The sequence below is a fragment of the Thunnus thynnus genome, chromosome 19, assembly GCF_963924715.1.
Source record: "Thunnus thynnus chromosome 19, fThuThy2.1, whole genome shotgun sequence".
NCBI classification, from domain to species: Eukaryota; Metazoa; Chordata; class Actinopteri; order Scombriformes; family Scombridae; genus Thunnus; species Thunnus thynnus.
In genome coordinates, this window is record NC_089535.1 from 9,965,695 (window position 1) to 9,985,983 (window position 20,289).

The following is a 20,289-nucleotide window of genomic DNA, read 5'->3' on the forward strand; positions in this document are numbered from 1 at the left end:
CGCGAGAGTTCAATCTAGCTGCGTTACTTTATATTCCACCCGCATGCGAAGTCCCGCCCTACTCTGCCTCTGATTGGCTCTGATCCTGATATTTTTCTCTAAACCAACCATCTCACTCCTATTACCTAAACCTAACCAATCAAACCAACGAAGGTAACAAGTAGTAGCCAATCAGAGGCAGAGAAGCGCGGGTCTTCGCACAATGCGGGTGGGAAAAAAACAAGCACCAACTGTAAATATACTTCACGTGCTAGTGCATGTGAAAATGTCTACCGGTGTTGCTATGAAAAGGCCCCAAACTGTGTCCTCTCAGGTACTGTTACACTCATGTTTTACATTAAAAATTACACTTACTGGAAGGTTATATGATCTCTAACCTGTTTCCTTCTGTTACAGCCCGAGGAGAGGCTGGACTGGAAGAAAAGGAAAGCAGAAAGTGAGTCAACAGCTAAACTCAGCTAGCTACATTTAGCTAACAGCTCACAGTGTGACAAGTTACAGTACAGTACTTCTGTCTTTTTTTGGTTAAAAAATAACATTCAAGCGTTTTATAGCGTCGTTTTTCGTGGAGTTTGTGATACTGTACATGGTTTTGGCCGCAGCATTAATGTAGCATTTCTGGTCATTTAACAAATTCGACTTTTAGAGAGCAATTTCGTGTTATCTTTATCAGTTTAGCTCTCCTGAGGAGTCAAGTGTCAAACTTGGACTTAATTGGCCAATTAGTGGGGTTTAAATAGACAAGTGAAGTGAGTTTAACAGTAGCAAATTCATTTATTTTTTAGAATAGCTTTAAATAACTTAAATAACTATATAACTAACTCGAATTACATGGTTTTGTTTCTGTTAATTCCAGTGGCTGTATTATTATTGACTGTATAAAACCTCTTTGTCCTCTAGGAAAATATTACATTCATAAATCAAGAATAACCAACAATGTGCCCTTTAAATGATATGGTAAATTTTTATGCATCCCTGAGCAATTTCCAAAAAACTTCCTAGTTCTTCTAGAAAACTTTGTAAACACTGATTTTATTTGTTAAGTCAATATTTGTATTCATGTATTTATTTATTGGTATCTTTGTGATCTTGTTATATTGACCTTGGCTTATAATTTGAGTTTGGAACAGCTATGTGTGTTTTTGAAAGAGAGGTGTCTGTCATTCCCCTTCTCTGGTGTGAGGCTCATTGTCATATTCAATTAATCTGTCAATTATTTTCTTGATCAATTGATTAGTCATTTGGTCTATGCAAATGGTGAAAAATGATGATCCACAACCTAAAATGTCTTGTTTTGTCCCGACCAAAGATATTCAGTTAACAATCATAGAAGACAAATCTAGAAAATATTCAAATTTAAGAAGCTGGAATGAGAATATTTTAGTATTTAAAAATATCTCAAAGATAATTTAATTACCAAAATAAGTGCCAATTAATTTTCTGTCAATCAACTAATCGATCCATTGTTGCAGCTTTACTTTTCTCAATTTTATAATACCGTGTAGCCTAAAGTCACAGATTTGCCTCGATGGTTTTACAATATGACACCTTATACCCCTGTTGGGGTCCCAAAACAAATCTGAGAGGTCACAAGAGGATTAAAGGAATCAGAAAGAAAAAAAATGTCCATATTTCTGTTAGACGAATTTAAGTTCATTATGTATGGCTTTTACAAAATCTTTGCCTTTTTCCTGTATCTACTGGATACAATCACCTCTCCAGGCTTCTAGGAATCTTTCAGATGAAATCAGATCATAGAAGGAAAAAAATCACTTTGGTTGAACTGTCATGAACTCTCATCCAGGCTAAGGTCAAAACCCGTGATCTCAGATCAGAAATAGATATCGCCTAAAAGCCAAAATGGTTTGTTACCACCCCTTTAGACCATCAATTTGTGCCCCTCATGTATTGGCATTACAATTGAGTCACAGAAAAAAGACACTTCTAAAGATCTGGATGCAAAAATAATCTGTGCTGCACGATAAAGTATTTTAACTTGTTTCTTAAGTTGCGACTCTGTTTCCAGCTACCATCCTCGTTCGGATTGGGAAACTATTCTCTGTTCAGTCATGTACATCTCCAGTCTTTCTGTTTATCTAATTTTCTCACCAGTGTCACTGATTTGTTCCTTAATAACAGTAAAAGAGACTAAGAAGCAAAGAAAAGAGGCCAAGCTGATCAAACAGTTGGAAAAGCAGAAAGAGCAAGAGGCCGCAGAGAGAGCAAAGCTTGAACAAAGCCAGAACAAAAAAGGTAACTCTGTCATTTCATGGATTGCTTTTACCTGATACGACTGTGAATAGAGTGCTGTAATGTGCAATCTGTATCATCTTAGGTCGGGCTTACACGGTGAGTGTGGCCCTGCCTGGTTCTGTCCTGGATAACGCTCAGTCCACTGAACTTCGTACATACTTGGCCGGACAGATCGCAAGGGCCTGTGTAGTGTTCTGTGTAGATGAGATCATTGTGTTTGATGAACAAGGGGAAGATGTCAAGTAAGTAAACTTATGATACACACTTCCAAACGTATTTTACAGCATCAGACTATGAGAACACTGATAGAAAAGATTTTTCTTTTTGGCTTCGTCCCACAGGAGCGTTGAAGGAGAATTTAAAGGTGTTGGGAAGAAAGGACATGCTTGTATTCAGCTTGCCAGAATACTTCAGTACCTTGAATGTCCACAGTAAGTAGGACCATAATATAACCTGATCAGATCACTACTATCAGCCTGTTTAATCTGAGTGTAATTTAAAGCTTTTCTTCTCCACCAGGTATCTGCGCAAGTGGTTTTTCCCAAAGCATCAAGACTTGCAGTATGCAGGTAGTTTGAAACAATCTACATTTACATTACAATACAAGGGGAACCAAAAAAAATTCATTATAAGTCTTTCAGTAGTACCTTTTTGATCCCCTTTAAAGTACTCTGCTCGAGATGCGTCCCAGCACTTCCTCATTCCTGGAAACATTTACTGTAGTCGTCTTTTGTCACTGTACCCAGAGACTCCTGTGTTTCTTCCTGTTTTTCCTCCACGGTAGCAAATCGTCTTCCTTCCAGTCCCAATTTTAGTCTCACAAGCTGTCGGCATATGCTATCTAGTGGCAAATCAAATAACTCCTCCTTACTGCTGCGCTATCTATGGCTTCCAGGAAGTTTTGGCTCCCCCCTTTTATATTCATTTACAGAAACTCTGTGTACTTGGCAATTAAGTTGTATCCATATCTTGCTACCTTTTCTGAGACAATGTGTATAAATTCAGCCATCTTCATCACATCTTTCTAACATACTGTGGGCTTGTATTTGGCAGACAGTCATGTCTACAGGACAAATCAGAAAATTGGAAATCAAATCAGCAGTTTGATGTTTTCAAACATTATGGCTACAAACCAACCTGCTGTTTATGTTTCCTCCAACTGAAGAGTCATAAAACAGTACTGTTTCTGTAGTGAATCCATATGCAAATACAGAGAAGTTTTCCTTGTTCTACCAGGGTTGCTAAACCCTCTGGACAGTCCTCACCACATGAGGATAGATGAGGAATCAGAATACCGTGAAGGAATAGTCCTCGACAGGCCAATCAAACAAGGAAAAGGTTCATTAGTCAACTGTGGAATGAGAAAGGTAATAATCTTAACATCTTCTTAGAGGTCATCATTTGATGTAGACAGTGAATGTAGACTATGTGTATGTCTGTATTCAGTGTTTGTCTGCTCCTCCCAGGATGTTCGGATTGATAAACAGCTGCAGTCTGGACTGCGAGTCACAGTGCAGCTCAATAAGACACAGAACCAAGGTAATTTTATGAATCAGACTGTGACCTTCCCGGTGTTTATTTTACTTCTTGTTGTTTTCAAGATGTTGCACAGCAATGAAGTATGTCTGTCTGTCCTCAGAGAGCAGGATGTATAAAGGGAGGGTGGTGGCTCCTCATGTACCCAGGACTGAAGGAGGTCTCTACTGGGGTTACAGTGTCCGCTTGGCATCATGTCTCAGTAGGTTTTCCAAACACTAAAACACTCAAAAATATGCTTCAAATAAATTTTGCAATGTCTTGGAAGATGAAGAGCATGTTTTTTTCATCTACACAACCTGTTAAGTTGTGCAAGAATACAGTTTGAGTCTCCACATGACTGCTTTCTCTTTATTGCTGTTGGATGCAGGTGCAGTTTTCACAGAAAGTCCATATAAAGAAGGGTACGATCTGACAATTGGCACATCAGAGAGAGGCAACCACATTGACCAAACAACACTCTCGCCATTCAAGTAGGTTCAGAGCCAATAAGATAAGAAGGGGCGGTTTAATACTACTGTATGTCATTCTGATGTATTCATTTAAATTTGACTTTCCAGGCATCTTTTGGTGGTTTTTGGAGGTCTTCAGGGATTGGAGGCCAGTGTAGACACTGACCAAAACCTGGATGTGACTGATCCCAGCGTTTTATTCGACCTTTACCTCAACACGTGCCCCGGTCAGGGCAGCAGGACCATTCGCACAGAGGTGAGGGCCGAGATATTTGTTGAATCAAGCACTCTGAGACGAGATAAATTTACACTTTATACTGTATAAGGAAATGCCTTAATACTCATTTATTCTGCTCAACAGAAGTGAATTAATGTTGTATTGTGTGTTTTTTCCTCTTTTTCTACAACAGGAAGCTATCTTAATTTCCATGTCAGGGCTGCGACAGAAGATCACAGCTGCCTTTTCAGATGTTTCCAATGGTTCATGAAAAAGTAAATGAGTAAAGTAAACAAAGACATGCTGGTCTTACCATCTAACTGGTGGGTGAACGGCAGAGCTGTAATTTGATCTTTTTAACATTGCCCACTGTAAAAATTACCACAAATATCACATCACACACATCAGTGCATTGAGTGCAGTCAATGCTAGATACCTGTCAGACCTAATATTATATTTTATATCTTCATTCTGTATGTCTATGACTCAAGAAATTGTACATATATAAATACATATACTATCCACAGGCTTGAACTGACTTGTATTGCATTTTTTTTTGTTTTTTTGAAAGCATATCATTTGTTTTTTGATAAACGGTGCAGAACTTTTCATGAAAAGCAGTGTTGAGACCAGCACATCATGGACAAAGAAATGGCTACGTGGGTTAAATTTTCATCAACAAACAGCAGAGTCGAGCTTCAGATTTCTGAGCTAGTAGCTCAAACAGGTGTCTGCTTTAAGAGGAAACGTCCCATCTGCTTTTTGTAACATGTGAAAATTAGAAGATTATTTAGTTCAAGACTCCAGGCTGTTACGGCTCTGAGATCGTCTTGTGGATGCAGTCACATTCCAGTTGCAATGCATGCTGCATGCATTTACCCCCTTAGTATTTGTTTTTTCCTTACTCAGAGAAGACAGACTGTATTTTCATACCCAGTGTAAACGGGACCTGCAGTTGTGTTCTGGGTGGATGGGATTGATATAAACTAAGTTTCCAGATTATTAGGTCCACTCAGCTAAAAGTAAACAACAACAGCCCCATGTTAAACTCTACCTTTATGAAGGTTATAATAAGTTTTTGTTAAAACAGTTTTATAGAAACATTGATTCAACTTAACAGTCGTGATTGTAATTTTTAGTGCTGCGTTATATTTGCAGGTCAAATATTGATTGTTGTTGATATAAATGGGTTTGACAAACTGAGCATATGTTAGTAAATTTAGTAGGCAGTTTAATCACAGTCGATGCGGCTCATGTATATTCATCGTGTTCATTATCGACTATTTGTTTTCAGTAAGTAAATAAAGGCTTCTGATCACATCTAATATTAATCAAGCACATTGATAAGATTCTCTCATCCACATGAATATTCTGACAAAATATCTGCAGATTAATTACTTGTAAAAGGCAACATCGTTTAAAAGAAACCGCACCCCTTTCCCCGCTTCACATTTCCGCAATAAAATTTCAATTTGACTTCTAATTTAATCGTGCAGTCCTAAGAGCAACATACTGACACGAGACACGACCATGATGCATTTGAATACGAGCTGCATGCGCTGGAACGCCACTGAGGTCAAAAGGTTCATGAGGCCTTTTATGTTCTTCTATTAAAATCAGCATCTACTGCAGCAAAAATGTAACAAATGAAGTATTGTCTTCAAATTGAGGGTAAGTTGAAGTAGATGTTTGTCCTGTTAAGTATGAGTCTTGAATATATCTGGTTTACATAATGTCTGAAATCTGAATGTGTCCAATTATTATAAACAAGAATTAATTGCACACTAGCAGCAGTGTGCATTTGTTTTATCACTATTCAATGGAAAAAGATGAAAATCCCTCAAACTGAAGGTACTGAAGAGCTTCATCCTCGTGGTAATTCATTATTTATTGTGACATCTGTTCACTTTGGCTGGATTTTGAGCCTCAGTTTAATAATAATCACAACGGGTCTGTAGCACCAAGTATTAAATTAAAAACTACCATATGCTGGCATTGAATTCTCGGCGAGATCGTTAGTCGTGTTTACTTGTTTGCTCAGATATTTCCTGGTTTAAATCATAATTGTGCCATTGCGGACTGTTAAATTCTTGTACAGCCTTGTGTTAAGATGTTATATACTGATGCTTGTAAGTTTTCGGCTTAGTTTGTGTATGAAAAGAGGGTTGTAGGCCACATAGTCACATCTAATTAGAGGATCTTGCTTATATAATCCCACCTCAACATGGGAAACAGAAGTGCATTTTCAATACATAATAACAAAAATATAAACGTGTAAAAATTATTTTTCTTCTCTATTTACAAAAAAACGCTTATCAGACGGCTGGAGTATTTCAGAAACCTCTCAAAACTGAGATTCTTTTGCGACAGAAAACATTCTCAGACATCTCAGTCATTTGGTCCAATAATAGATTTTTTCCAAAAGCTTTTTTTTTTTTTAAATCCTCGAGGCGATTCCTGAAAATAGCTGTCATTCATCATGTGGTTATTTGAAGGCTCATTCAAGGGGAGTTGTAATAAAATCCAGCCCGTAGCGCTCATTCAGGCTTTTGTGAGTGCAAATAAATCTCTTTGTGGTTCTCGTAAATGTCTTTTCACCATTTGGGATGAGTGAAGGTGATGTTGTACTGCTTGGCCCAGCGTGCAAACACCTGTTTCTCGGTAATGAAGCGATGGTGGTTCCCTCTACGGCTGCTCTCGTTTTGTAGGTACGTTACACATTCATCAGGCCCCCTGGGTTTGTAGTAGTGGTAGGGCATCTTCTTGGACACAGATTTCTTTCTAGAAAACGAATCAATTTAATATTATTAGTTTATTGGTTTGGCAGCCACTTCATCTCTGATTTATAAAAATGTTTATAAGAGTCTACATTGGTTTATTAGTGTCAGTATTATACTCACCCACAGTGATTGGGTGGAACCATCCCATATACTTTGATATTATCACATATCTCAATGGCCATGACCATGGTGAACCAGCCTGTGCTCAACCACGAGTGAGATTTTTGTCTGAGCAGGAAAAAAACAAAACAAATAGGAAACCAGAGCTTGTGATCGTCCACAGTTAGATGTAATTAACATCATATCTGCTCCATAAACACTCACCTGTCTCGTCCCGTCTCCCTGTGAAACAGACTGTCGAATCTGCGCATCTTGATCGGTGTGACACTGAAACAAGACATGTTGCTGTAGGTCATGCTGACTCTCTGGATCAATCTGTACAAGGTTCCTTTGGCGTCCTTCCCGATCTTGTTCGGGGGTCCCCAGAAGATGATCATAGAGTTGCTGTCTGAATGGCGCAGGAACTCATTAGGCCTACGGACCACCCTGAACACGCTGGAGTGGGCTACGACCCTCAGAGAGGTGCGATTGCCTACGTCAGTCTCATAACCCAACGTGGGGGCGTCATTCATACGGATCACACACTCCGTACGGTCGATCTCCTCTCCCGCTTGACTACCCAGGACATGGCTGGAGCTTGTCACCAGCGCGCAGTTACGACAGTGTAAGCTCATATTCTGGAAAGAAAACACAACATGAAACTTGTATTAAAATTTAAAAAATACCCATATTTGGCAAAAAGCATTATTCCTTAATAGTGGAGTGGAAATAAAGTCAATTGTCAAAGAGTAAGTGAGGTTGAGTGGTTCATCTTCCCTAATTGTGTAAGTAAATTTTGACTACTTTGGGTGTAAGTGCTAATTAACAAATGTTAGCATTCTAGCACTAATTCGGCGACTATTTTGATTAAATATTTCAGTCAAAAATTCTCTGGTTCCAGCTTCTTGAATGTGAGCATTTGCTGTTTTTCTTTGACATTTATAACAGTCAATTAAATATCTTAAGATTCTTGACTGTTGGTCAAACAAAACAAGCAAATTAAAGGCATCACCATGGGCTCTAGCCAATGGTTAACTACATTTTTCAACATTTTTTTAACATTTCACAGATTAAACGATTAATCGGTTAATTGAGGAAATAATCTGCACATTAATCGACAATGAAAATAATAGTCAGTTGCAGCCCTTCATGCAGGTAGCTCCACATTAGCATTTAGCTCAAAGCACTACAAGCTGTGTCCCAAATCCAAACTACACGCTATTCTAAGCAAGTGTTGAGTATGTAGCAGTGTTTTTACTCTTTGGAAACTTTATCTGTGAATTAAACTCGCCCACAAACGGAGTTTAACACAGCCTTATGTGGCAATTTTAGGGGCTTGGATTATGCTATTGATCACATCTCATGACCGGGCACCTCCACATGTAAGGATGGCATTCATCAGGCTGAAATGAGCGATTTACAACAAGTTCAGGCAGTTAAGAGAGTTTGTTCAATCCCATGGAGGATTTTCTTGTTTTCCTCTTATTGCTTCGTGCAAGAACAAATATAAAATACCACAAAAATAAGAGAACATTCATGCCTGAGGCCCAATAAGCTTAAGGCTAAAACAAATTTACACAACAGGAACTAATAAATAGTGTTTAGATGGCTGTTTTCACCGTTAGACTGTCATTTATATGTGTGTAGGTTCATCATTATTCATCATCATCGTTTATCTTTTCATTTTAAGTTCATGTGTAATGATACAGACAAGCGGTTACTGTGGAAACAGATAAGAGAAAAAAACAGATAATACATGAGAAACGGATGGGGAAGAGCGTTATCTTGCACATTTGGTAAGAAAAGTCATCCCTAAATGAACCTTTCACCTCCATTTTCACACTGCCTGCTTTTGAGTGACTGATTTTGTTCGTTATATTCTTCATTTTCATTTCCAAGAGCTGATAACGTCTATGTAAATCTAGTTTCTAACGGTGCTCCACTATCTTTTGGCACACACGACTGAGTTGTGTGCAGTACACTTCACCTGCGCAGCATCCTTCACCTCACCTCCACTGCTATATAAAGTAAGAAATCACATAACGTGCAGACCAGTATTAAAAATCACTCACTCTCGGCTCATTCACGATAATGTGTTCCAGTTACAACATTTCTGTATTAATGTGCAAACTGTTAACATACCTTGTTACCGTAAACGGGCACATAACCGTCTTTCCCAGCCCACTTCTTCAAATCTGTAGACCTGAGAGCATTATTTGCAGCCACATTGAAGGGAGTGTAGATGCTTTCGTTGTTGTTGTTGGAGCTGTATAGGATGAGGAGTGTCATCAGGATGAAGATGGCTATGAAGATCACCATCCGGTGGCTCTGCTGTCTCTGCAGGTTAAACAAGAGTGGTGGAATTTAACTAAGTACAAGGGCTTTACATAAATACAAATTTGAGATACTTGTACTTAAGAGTATTTCCTTTTTGTGCCACATTATATTCCTACTGCACTACATGTATTTAACATCTTTAGTGACTTAACAAATTTAGATTTTTCATACAAAACCAATGTAGAGCTTATAAAATGTGATGACCGGCCACGGACAAGCCCTATAACCGCAGTTGTCCGTGAGAAAATGAGCGAGTGAGTGATGAAGATGCACCATTGGTTGGCCGGCCGAGTTTTGGAGTTTCGCCATTGGCTGTTGCTTTTTCAAAATGCTGCTCTTTCTTGCTCCAAGCTCTGGTGCTCTCAGCTCCGGTGTTAAATGCAGCGAAGTCGGCTACACTCCAGTTTAAACAGATACAGCTTCTGTGTGTTTCCTCCTCCGCCGTCCAGTGTGATCGACTCTCCTGCTGTCAGAGCTGTCAGCAGCCGGCAGGAGAGACGCTCCGTAGTACGTTTGGATTTTAACTGAACTAATACCAGGACGCAATTTCTCAGATGTTTTCACATCACAAACGACGAACAACGGCATTAGAAAGACGAGTCGTGTAGATGAAAAATGAAACTTGTAGTTGCTCTGTGGGTTCGCCTGATATGACTATAAAGGCAGTTACTGGGTGGAGATAAGCCTCCTGAATTTGCACCCAAAATTCTGTCAAAACTTTCATGTACAATCCACCGCAGCCTCATCAACCGGGAAAGAGGCAGAAAAAAGGCGGATAGGGGCTAGGCTTGGCACGGTGGTCGATTTTGGGTATACACCAATTACATAACTTGCCCACCCCCCATACCGTAGTTTTGCTTTTTTCTATAGAAACAATTCAATTTATTTCATTTTCACGTATCAGCACCCAAGTTCATCAAATAATAAAAAAAATCCAACTTGTTAAGTATCAAGCGTTTTATCAATAGGCCTACTTAGTCGGACGACGGACGATACAATTATAAACTGACTGTCTGCTGCGGGAGCGTCTGCAGCAGCACCAGAGTCGCAGCAAAAAAAGTAGCGGAGTGAGACGTCTGTTCTCCGTCCTGCTGCTGTAAACAAACGTGACGCCAGCAGTTAACGAACAGCTGCTCTCATGTCTCCCCGGGTCTTGGTGCTTGTTTTTTCCGGTAGCAACTGTCCCGCTCTCTGCCTGCTCATCCTGCTCTCGGTGTGTCTCTCTCTGGATGGCAGGCGAGTTGCTGGGGTTCTGGTTGGCTCGTCCCCGTCTGTGTGCGTCGCAGCCCGGCTGAACACGGAGGTAGACCCGCTGGCGGCAGCCTGAAGCCCGCTGTCACTAACTCTTAAATATGAGGAAGATCTAAACTAAAAATCTAATGTTAAAGATCAAAGTAAGCGCTCTACGTATGAGCATCATTGACGAATATCTTATTTTGTAAAATGTTCTGTGTAACCGGTAACACCAGTAACGAGTTGATTAGCCATCCCTAATTAGTCGACGGGCCCAGGCATGAATTTTCACTGACTGGTACCACCCAAAGTGGCAAATTCTAGTTTGGTATTTTGAAAGAGTTTATAACTCTAGATGATATTTAACCATGATAACCCAGATGAAAGAGAAGGGGAAGTTAACATATATTGCAAGATAGATGTGGAAAGTATTGTTCTTGCAACTGTATTTATAACCTTTTGTATAACCATGTCATGTGATTTGCTACTTGAGTACACTTTACCAGCAAATATCCTGGAATTCACACTATAGACACTACCACTAACTATCCCTGTAACAAACTGGCCACAATTTCACAAGATGACCATACATGGTCCAACCATATAATAGGTTTTGACACAGTCTTGTTTTTTATAACTGATTAATCCTTGAACTAATTTTTCATGAAAAGCTGCAAATACTTTGTGACTCCAGCTTCTCAAATGCTTTTCTTGGTCTTAAATTACAGTAAACTGAATCATTTTGAGATTTGGACTATTAGTGGGACAAAACAAGCAATTTGAAGACGTCACTTTTGGCTCATTTCTCAATATTTTCTGAACAATTCATCGATTAACCAAGAAAATAATTACAGACATCATGAAAATAATCAGTAGTTGCAGCCCTATATAGCTACACTTCAACCAACCAAAGCTGTAAAATACTGCTTACACATTAATGCATGAGTAATAATAATCTAATAATATCATATATAATAGTATAACAGCCACAGGGTCTGTTTTTCTGCGTTGAGAACTTTCACTTTTGATTCTTTAGGTTCATTTTCCCAATAATACTTACATACTTTTACTTAAGTAACATTTTCAATGCAGGGCTTTTTACTTGTAATGGAGTATTTTACATTTTTTGTACTTAAGTAAATACTGCTTCCACTATAAAATCAGTGTGTAGTTGTAGCTCATGTTTCAGATGTTTGAGTTGTTAGCAGTTCCAATAAAGAGACATTTTCCCTCTAAACTTCTCTCATGGTTTCATTTAATTAACTGTTCAAAGCCCAAAGAGTAAAACTCCCCAATATTTCCCCAAAAAAGTAAAGATTAGAGAAAAGTCTGAAAAATTAATCCACATTTATAGCGTAATTTTGTTTTTTCTTCTTTCTTCTCCCATTAATCATCTCACGACCCCTCAGATTTATCTTGGTACCCTTTGGAGGGGCCTGACCCCTATGTTGGGAGTTATTGGACTAAACTAGCTAACTGTATGTAAAGTTATTCAAACTAGGAATTTAAATGCAAGACTTTTGCTTGTATTGCAGGACTACTTTAACTAAAAGCTCACAAGTCAGGTGCCCGTATGAACACTGAAAGGGGTTTTCCTCGCTGTCATCCTTCTTCCTGTTCATACTGACTATTAAAAGATCCCCTTCAAATGTGTTTTCAATGTAAGTGACGGAAGCCAAAATCCACAGCGTGTCCACAAAGTCCTTCTGTGCAAAAATGCATTTAAAAGTTTATCTGTTCACTTGGGCACCTGACTGTTGTTTTAAGACAGACTTGAAAAATTGTGTACCCTTCCTTTAAGTAAAGGATCTGAGTGTTTCTTCCACCATTGGCAATAACAACAATAATCATATTCTGCATGCATGTAACACTCTTTGGACTAATCATACTAATGATGATGATAATGATGATGAGGGGCAAGAGGTGCCACACCCTCCTGATGTTTGATCTGTCTCACCTTGCCAGAGAGCTTGAGCCCCATGCTTTCAGATCAGACAGTGACCGTCTGTCATCATACCTGAGAGACAGAAACAAACACGTTAAACGCTCATTTTTCTGCTCGTCTTTTTTTTCAGGTGACGCCAAATCTTAACTTAGCTGTGTTCAGTTTTAGATTTTTACATGTAAATAATAAGCAGTAACGCGGCGAGATTTCACCAGTACGTGAAGTATGTACAGATGTTACAACCTTAACAAATCGCCGCATATGCTAATTAGCTTGCTAGCTGTATTTCATCTCATATTTACTTGACGCCATGAACATAAAAGGCAATAAAATGTAACCGTTACTATTTCTGACGGACAGCCCTCCGCCGTCCGTTGTTGACGTACCGTTACTGAGAATAGAACAACGACATCCTCTCTGATATGATTAAAATATTAACTAAACGTTACATGTCAAAGAGCCATAACTGACAGGAGAGAAAATAACTTGTTTACCGTTTCATGGCCTTCGCGGGTTTGGTGTCTGATATCTTTCCCATCTCTGTCGTCCCCCATCTTCCTGCGCCACTCGCTGACGTCATGGCAACGTCATTCACTGCAGCACAGCGATGAGATGTGAATAAAATAATAAAGTTTGCCCCCCCCCAAAAAAAATAAATAAATAAATAAATAAAATTAATAATAATTAGTGTTCAGATCCTTTTATAGCTGATTTATTTACTCAGTGGTTGGAAGCAAGTAAGTCCGTTTACTCAAGTTCTGTGCTTAAGTACAATTTTGAGGTACTTGTACTTGAAGTGTTATGTCACCCAAAGTAACGGTTTGGCTCTTGTATGTGTGGACAAATAAGTGGAGTGATGCAGTCTTCATCATGTTAGGACCCCAGTTTGTGCTAAATCATATCTGATCAGCCGTGGTGGGAAGTTACTTAGACTCAAGTACTGTTCTTAAGTATAGTTTTGAGGTACTTGTACTTTATTTGAGTATTTCCATTTGATATTACTTTATGCTTCCGTTCCACTGCATTTCAGAGGGAAATATTGTACTCTCTACTCCACTACATTTATTTGACAGCTTTAGTTACTTTTCAGATGAAGATTTGACACAATGGATAATATAACAAGCTTTTAAAATACAACACATTGTTAAAGATGAAACCAGTGGTTTCCAACCTTTTTGGCTTTTGATGTCTTACAAAAAGCAGTGTGTAGTCGGGGTCACATTTCAGATGTCTATGAGTTGTTAACAGCTCCACCAAATAGTGATTTTTCCCTCTAAACTTCTCACATGGTTTCATTTCAATAAATGTTCAAATGATCCAATATTTCACCAAAAATCAAAGATTAGAGAAAAGTCCAAAAACTGAAAACAGATTTGTGTATCAGAACTTTGTTTTTTCTTCTTTCCTCTCCCATTAATCATCTCAGATTTATCTGGTCACCCTTTGAAGGGGCCCGAGCACTGGACTAAACTAGCTAACTGTATATAAAGTATTTCAAACTAGCTCCACCTCCAGCAGCTACAACAGTAACATGCTAATTACACATTGATTCATCAGTATTAATAATGTACTTTAGCAGATAAAGTAGGAATTTAAATGCAGGACTTTTTTACACACTAATGCTTCAGTATTAATAATCTAATGATGTCATATATAATAATATATCAGTCAGAGGGACCAAACCACTACTTTTACCGCAATATTTTAAGCATGTTTTGCTGCTAATACTTAAGTGCTTTTACTTAAGTAGGATTTTTCATGCAGGGCTTTTACTTGTAATGGAATATTTTTACATTTCTGTCTGGGTACTTTTACTTAAGTAAAGGATCTGAGTACTTCTTCCACCACTGCTTAAGTAAAAGTAGAAATACTGTTGTCTAAAATACTCCATTACACTCCAAGTCCTGAATTCAAAATGTTACTTAAGTAAAAGTAAAGGTATTAAAGTATTATCAGCAAAATGTATTTCAAAGAGTTTAGAGTGTTATATTATGTTAGTATTGTAGGAAATGTATTCATGTTGTAATTCTATTTAGAGAATACAAAAAAAAGTGCATCTTGTTTTACGTCTGTAAATTTTTAACTGCATTAAATAATTCAAGAGAGCCAGAGACAACAAAGTCAAGCTCTCTCCCTCACACACACACACACACACACACACACACACACACACACACACACACACACACAGGCAGAATGTATTTGACAGATTTATCCATGATGACGTCCATCTCATACTATCAGTGACCAGTGGCCAAGTTTACATTCAAGTTTTTATTTTGTACTACTTATGGTTGCCAAGAAGTCATTTATAGCACGCTTTAAATCAAACAATTTATATTTGAAATGTACATTACAGTGAAATACTTTGACACAGCAGTTTGCTCAGTAGTGCAAATACTATTACAGTCTTTGGAATTAGTCACAATATAAGCAACTAAAAAGGCAGCTCTACAGTTTTCATTGTAAACAGGCAGTAAAAATATAAAGGGTAAACAGTTTTAAAGTAAATATATGAAGAAAAATAATTCAGTTTGTGCTCATGGTACCGACCCAATTACATTCAAAGTTATTAATAGGACACCGACACTTTGTCTTTGAACTTTGGCCACAACTTTCTGCAGATTTCTTTTCCGTCAGAGGCTTTAGGACGCCACACAGTGGTGAAACTGCCATCAGTGCAGCTAAACAGTTTGCAAATGTTACATCAGCCTTCCAGGAAATACCCCTTCCCTCCAGCACAGATAACAAACACAAATATCTACAGGATTTGTTTGTATTCTTGTATCGTTCTCATCATTGTTAATACTTGTGTTTGTTGGCCATTGATCAGCAGAGGACTGCAGTCTGTGGTCGACAGTAGATCTCTGCAGTTCCATTTAAACACTGTTTGCTCTGTGGTTGATTTGTTATCACACATACATTCTGTATGTCATGGTGGTAGACCACTGATGCAACCACATGTAACACAACTACACAATCGCTGTAAGGGCTAAATGGCACTCAGCTCACTTTTAAAATGTGCTTTGATTAAAAGAAAAGGCGTACTATTACTTAAAGCATTTTAACACTGTAACTGGTTGCAGAAAGGGCAAGTTATCAGCTTAAAGCTTCAATATCGAATGTTACAAAATAACAGTAGTCTATTAAGTATGAAGTATCAACCTGAATCTGCATGAACCAGTATGTTCATTTGTCATTGGTCTGGTGTATGAGCATGACTCCCAGTGGATGCTGGTGCTCAATTTGTCACATGTTCAAGGCAGACAGATCATTTAGATCAATGTCATGTTTTGAGGCTGCAACTAATGATTGTTTCCATCATCAATTACTCAGTAAATTGTTTTCTTGATTGATTGATTAGTTGTTTGGTCTATTAACTGTCAGAAAATGGTGAAAAATGCCGAACACTGTTTCCTAAAACTCAAGGTGACGTCCTCAAATGTCTTCTTTTGTCCTGAGAAACAGTTCACAATCCAAAGATATACAGTTTACTATCAAAGAGGTCTAAAGAAACCAGAAAATATTCACATTTGAGAGGCTGGAGTTAGAAACTTTGGACATTTTTTCTTGAAAAATTACTTAAAACGATTAATCGATTATCAAAATAGTTGGCAATTGATTTTCTGACAATCAACTAATCAATTCATGGACTAAATGTTGCAGCTCTTGATAACATACTGACCCAATGACAGCGCGGATAACAGGAATACGCTTCCTGTCTCACAGTAGCTTTAAATTACACAGGGTGGATTGCAGCATAAAGTAAAACAGTGTGCACAATAAAACTAAAGAAATAAAGGCACAGTTAAAAATACATTTAAAATTGTAAGCTTTGGTATGAACTGGTTTACTGTCTAGTTTAGTGGCTTAAGTTGATTTATCAGCATCTATACTGATATATGGCTATAGATAACGGAAATATTCAGTAACACTGACAGCGGTACTTAACCACCAGTTAAGTGTTGGTATCTTAAGCATACGAAACTAAAATGTATTATTTTCTATCAGTAATCTGGCTATCTTTTGACCTAAAAACTGCTGAGTTGGTAAAAAAGTCAAACTCCATATAAAAGCTTGAGTAACAATTCCATGTACTTGATAAAGTTCCTCCTCAGGCAACGCTAAAATCCCCAGCAAAGGCGATCAAAAGCCAGCGAAACTGAACACCACCTTAGAGTCGAAGGACAGCTTTTGGATTTTCTTTGTCAAAAGTTCCAAGAGGGATGTTTAAACTCCATCTTGTGGCGTTTTGCCCATTTGGCATAAATGGCCTTCTCAGTGATGAATCGGTGGCCCCCGCGTTTTGTGTGCTCGTGGACCTTGTACATCCTGCATTCATCAATTCTGTTCCGCTCGTAGTAATGGTATGGAACAACACTGTGATTGGCCCGACTGCCAGAAGGAGGAAATACCAGAAGAAGGTAAAAGTTATTTATGATGCTAATTTTTTTTTTTTTAAAGCCAGTTGTGTAGATTATAAGTTCAGGTCATTATGTCAAATGTCTCACCTGCAGTGGTTATCATCGATCATCCCATAAACGTGGATGCTGTCACACATATCTATAGCCAGGATCATTGTGAAGAATCCGGTGCTGAGAAATGCACCTGTCTTCATTCTGAGTGAGAGACATCAAACATCTGTTCTTGAAAAAGGTATTTCAAACTCCTCAGACTCTGAAACTGCCAAAATCAAAACACTTAAAGGGGACATATCATGCTTTTTGTGATTTTCTGTCATTTTTATACTGTTATAATGGTGGATGTCTATGTTAAACATGGTAAAAGTTCCAAAACTTGGGGTGAAAGTATGTAAAAATGCTCCCTGCAATTCAAAAGCTAGGGGTTCAGCCTGCTCTGAACGCTCAGTTTGTAATTTTACCTCTACTTCCCCATCAAACTTATGTCAGATCATTCGCACACGCCCACAAACAGCTGTCCATTCCATAGTCTTTGTTGCTACAGCTGTTCCACGGGTTGTTCATGTTGTCCACTCGGGAGGGGGGCCTTAAAGAAACAGGAGCTAAAACGGTCCGTTTCAGACAGAGGCTGAACTGAGGAGCTGCTTAAAGGGCCAGATTAAGTTTTTGGAGTTTTTGCAATTGTGCATGATATGTCCTCTTTAAACTGCCAACAGTCATAAACAACACATTATATGATTATTGTCTGTATCAATATTAATCAAAATACTGTACCTGTTCTTTCCAGTTTCATTCTGAAACACGCTGTCACAGTACAGAATCTTCTCTCTGGTCACAGCGTAGATGCTGACGTTTGGATATTTCTTTGCTATTTTCAGGAGAATATTAAAGATGCGTCCTTTCCCGTCCTGCCTCATGTTCCTTTCGGGACCCCAGAACACATATGTGGTGTCTGCCGATTGCTGGAAATAGTAGCGCTCGTTTTTTACCAACAGGGGAACACTGGTGTGTGACACAACCCGAAGACTGGTACGGCTCCCTACGTCTCTCTCAAACCCCCGTGTGGGTGCATTGTTCATCCGGATCACACATCCGATTTCGTCTATCTCTTTTCCAGCACCAGCTTTGAGCATCTGACCTGAGCTGGAGACCAAGGCACACTGGCTGCAGTGCATGTTCAGGAGCTGTTGAGAGAGAAGATTAGAAAATAGTTACTTTTGGTTTGTGCATATGCATACAGTGAGTGCATTGTTATATCCCAGTTATTAACATAATATATACAGTATATAAAACAACTACCCATAATAGTTTTGCCCTTTGGGGGACCTATAAATCGCCAACTATTTTAATAATTAATCAACTGTTTATGCATTCTTACAAGCAGAGGCAGCCTCACATTCTGCAGTTCCAGCTTCTAAATTGTGAGGATATGTAACGTGTCTTTGTCTTGTTATGTAATAAACTGAATATCTTTGGGTATTGGACTGTAACTCAAACAAAACAAGCAGAAGACAATGAGTTTGGCTTTAGAAATGTGGGGCATTTTTCATTATTTTCAGACCAAATGTTTTAACCAAATCATTTTAAGACCAAATGAATAATTGATTAATTGATAATGGAAACATTCTTATATTATTTATATTATATATCATAATAGTTTTGCAATCCTTACACAACTACTCCTGATCAATATCTTCTTAAGGAGCAGTGTTGACAAGATAATTTTGTCTGTATTGTCTTGTCTCAATGCCTAAACCTAACCAAGTGGGTGTGTCATGTTATAAAGTGGGTGTGTCAGATACGTGCTTGTAAAATCTGTGAACTTGTCCTTTAAAACATGCCTGGAGGGGACCTTTAACTAACAAGACTTGGACTCAAAGCCCTGCCTGTCACCTGGTGCATCCTGCCCGGGGTGACCCTCATGTAGCCGCTGAGCCCGGTGCTCGGATCCGGAGGCGGAGGACCGTCCCGTATGATCACATGTCCAAACCAAAACAACAGAGGAAGACTCAGGCTGAGCAGGCAAAGCCAGCGGAGCATCTGCATGGGCATGGGAAAGAGAAATAAATGGAGAATATAACGGTTCGCATTGAAGCTTGCACACACCGTATTAAATACCACGGGCTTAATCTCACCTGAGATTTCATATCAAGGCCTTTGGGAAAGCCCTGATCCACAGAGCCCGACGGCACTCATTGTTCCAGCCGTTTAACTCGAGACAGATGCGGCGAGAGAGACACGTCCAGACATGGTCGAGTCATGATCATAAGGTTTCATATTTACAAATTTTTAATAAGCTGTTGTGATCGATGTTTCCAAATCCAGCATCCTTTTCTTTTCAGTGTAACTTGAGCTTTCACCCGCAGACAGACAACAGGTCACAATATTGTCCAATAGCCGGCATGTATGAACTGATGTCTTTCTCTGAGATCTGTTCCGCTAACTTCTGTTATCTCACCCGATTTGTTGATACTGTACTGATCTGAATCCTCGCGATGTTACCAGATTTCAGTTCGGGAAGTCTTCGGTGACGTCACTTTCTCCAGAGAAACTACGCTTCCGGTTACGACTTTTTCACAACAAAAGCGTTACCCTCTAATAAAATATACGCCACTAATTGACTAAAAATCAGTTTCCATCACTGGCAAAAATACTGAGTCATGAAATATACATATATGCAAAAAAATATGTGAAGTTGGATTCATACATTTTGGGGCTATCTTTTTTTCATTTTTTGAATATTATTGCTCATTAGTATTTGTTCGGTATTTTCAGGATTTAATATATTTTCACTTACTTATTGTAATACATTAAGTGTATTAATACAATAATCACTTATTGTTATTATGCCTTATTGTAGAGTCACATTTCATTGGCATGTATGGGGCCCATGCTATTGTTTTAGCGCCCTCTATTGTTATGTACAAGGCTGAATGCCACGCACAGCTGGTATATATTTGAGATTGAATGTGTTTGTTACCTTTTTCACTTGTGATTAGTTTTTTTTCCCTCCAAT

At 38.6% G+C, this 20,289-nt stretch overlaps 3 protein-coding genes across 5 annotated transcripts; 1 reads left to right on the top strand and 2 right to left on the bottom strand.

Moving 5' to 3' along the window:
- Positions 1-205: 205 nt before the first annotated feature.
- On the top strand, positions 206-4,992 carry spout1 (SPOUT domain containing methyltransferase 1). Its single transcript, XM_067573965.1, has 12 exons — positions 206-313; positions 397-436; positions 2,140-2,253; positions 2,336-2,495; positions 2,595-2,684; positions 2,773-2,822; positions 3,490-3,620; positions 3,720-3,792; positions 3,893-3,991; positions 4,160-4,262; positions 4,350-4,497; positions 4,652-4,992. Exons 1-12 carry the CDS (start codon positions 266-268, stop codon positions 4,727-4,729), a joined length of 1,134 nt encoding a protein of 377 aa, XP_067430066.1. The 5' UTR covers positions 206-265; the 3' UTR covers positions 4,730-4,992.
- Positions 3,794-13,464, bottom strand: st6galnac6 (ST6 (alpha-N-acetyl-neuraminyl-2,3-beta-galactosyl-1,3)-N-acetylgalactosaminide alpha-2,6-sialyltransferase 6). Of its 3 annotated transcripts, none has more exons than XM_067573971.1 (6): positions 13,347-13,464; positions 12,865-12,924; positions 9,480-9,674; positions 7,563-7,975; positions 7,359-7,466; positions 3,794-7,239 (listed from the first exon to the last, which is right to left on the bottom strand). In XM_067573971.1, exons 2-6 carry the CDS (start codon positions 12,886-12,888, stop codon positions 7,053-7,055), a joined length of 927 nt encoding a protein of 308 aa, XP_067430072.1. In that variant the 5' UTR covers positions 12,889-12,924; positions 13,347-13,464; the 3' UTR covers positions 3,794-7,052. The 3 variants fall into 3 exon arrangements, with proteins under 3 accessions (XP_067430072.1, XP_067430073.1, XP_067430071.1); XM_067573972.1 differs by lacking the exon at positions 13,347-13,464 and adding an exon at positions 13,239-13,325; XM_067573970.1 differs by lacking the exons at positions 12,865-12,924; positions 13,347-13,464 and adding an exon at positions 9,948-11,338.
- Positions 13,465-15,107: 1,643 nt separating this feature from the next.
- On the bottom strand, positions 15,108-19,784 carry st6galnac4 (ST6 (alpha-N-acetyl-neuraminyl-2,3-beta-galactosyl-1,3)-N-acetylgalactosaminide alpha-2,6-sialyltransferase 4). Its single transcript, XM_067574572.1, has 5 exons — positions 19,409-19,784; positions 19,167-19,313; positions 18,048-18,457; positions 17,364-17,471; positions 15,108-17,247 (listed from the first exon to the last, which is right to left on the bottom strand). The coding sequence occupies exons 1-5, from the start codon at positions 19,418-19,420 to the stop codon at positions 17,061-17,063; spliced, it is 864 nt and encodes a 287-aa protein (XP_067430673.1). The 5' UTR covers positions 19,421-19,784; the 3' UTR covers positions 15,108-17,060.
- Positions 19,785-20,289: the final 505 nt, after the last annotated feature.

Coding starts and splice junctions, on each gene's coding strand:
- st6galnac6 (XM_067573970.1), bottom strand. CDS start 9,983: ATGGCGAAACTCCAAAACTCGGCCGGCCAACCAATG. Junction 7,976..9,479: donor TGCCCGTTTACGGTAACAAG/GTATGTTAACAG, acceptor TTTTCTTTCCAG/AATATGAGCTTACACTGTCG. Junction 7,240..7,358: donor GTTCCACCCAATCACTGTGG/GTGAGTATAATA, acceptor TTCGTTTTCTAG/AAAGAAATCTGTGTCCAAGA.
- spout1 (XM_067573965.1), top strand. CDS start 266: ATGTCTACCGGTGTTGCTATGAAAAGGCCCCAAACTGTGTCCTCTCAG. Junction 2,254..2,335: donor ACAAAGCCAGAACAAAAAAG/GTAACTCTGTCA, acceptor GTATCATCTTAG/GTCGGGCTTACACGGTGAGT. Junction 4,498..4,651: donor GCAGGACCATTCGCACAGAG/GTGAGGGCCGAG, acceptor TTTCTACAACAG/GAAGCTATCTTAATTTCCAT.
- st6galnac4 (XM_067574572.1), bottom strand. Junction 18,458..19,166: donor CCCCGGGCAGGATGCACCAG/GTGACAGGCAGG, acceptor CTCTCTCAACAG/CTCCTGAACATGCACTGCAG. Junction 17,248..17,363: donor ATCGATGATAACCACTGCAG/GTGAGACATTTG, acceptor TCCTTCTGGCAG/TCGGGCCAATCACAGTGTTG.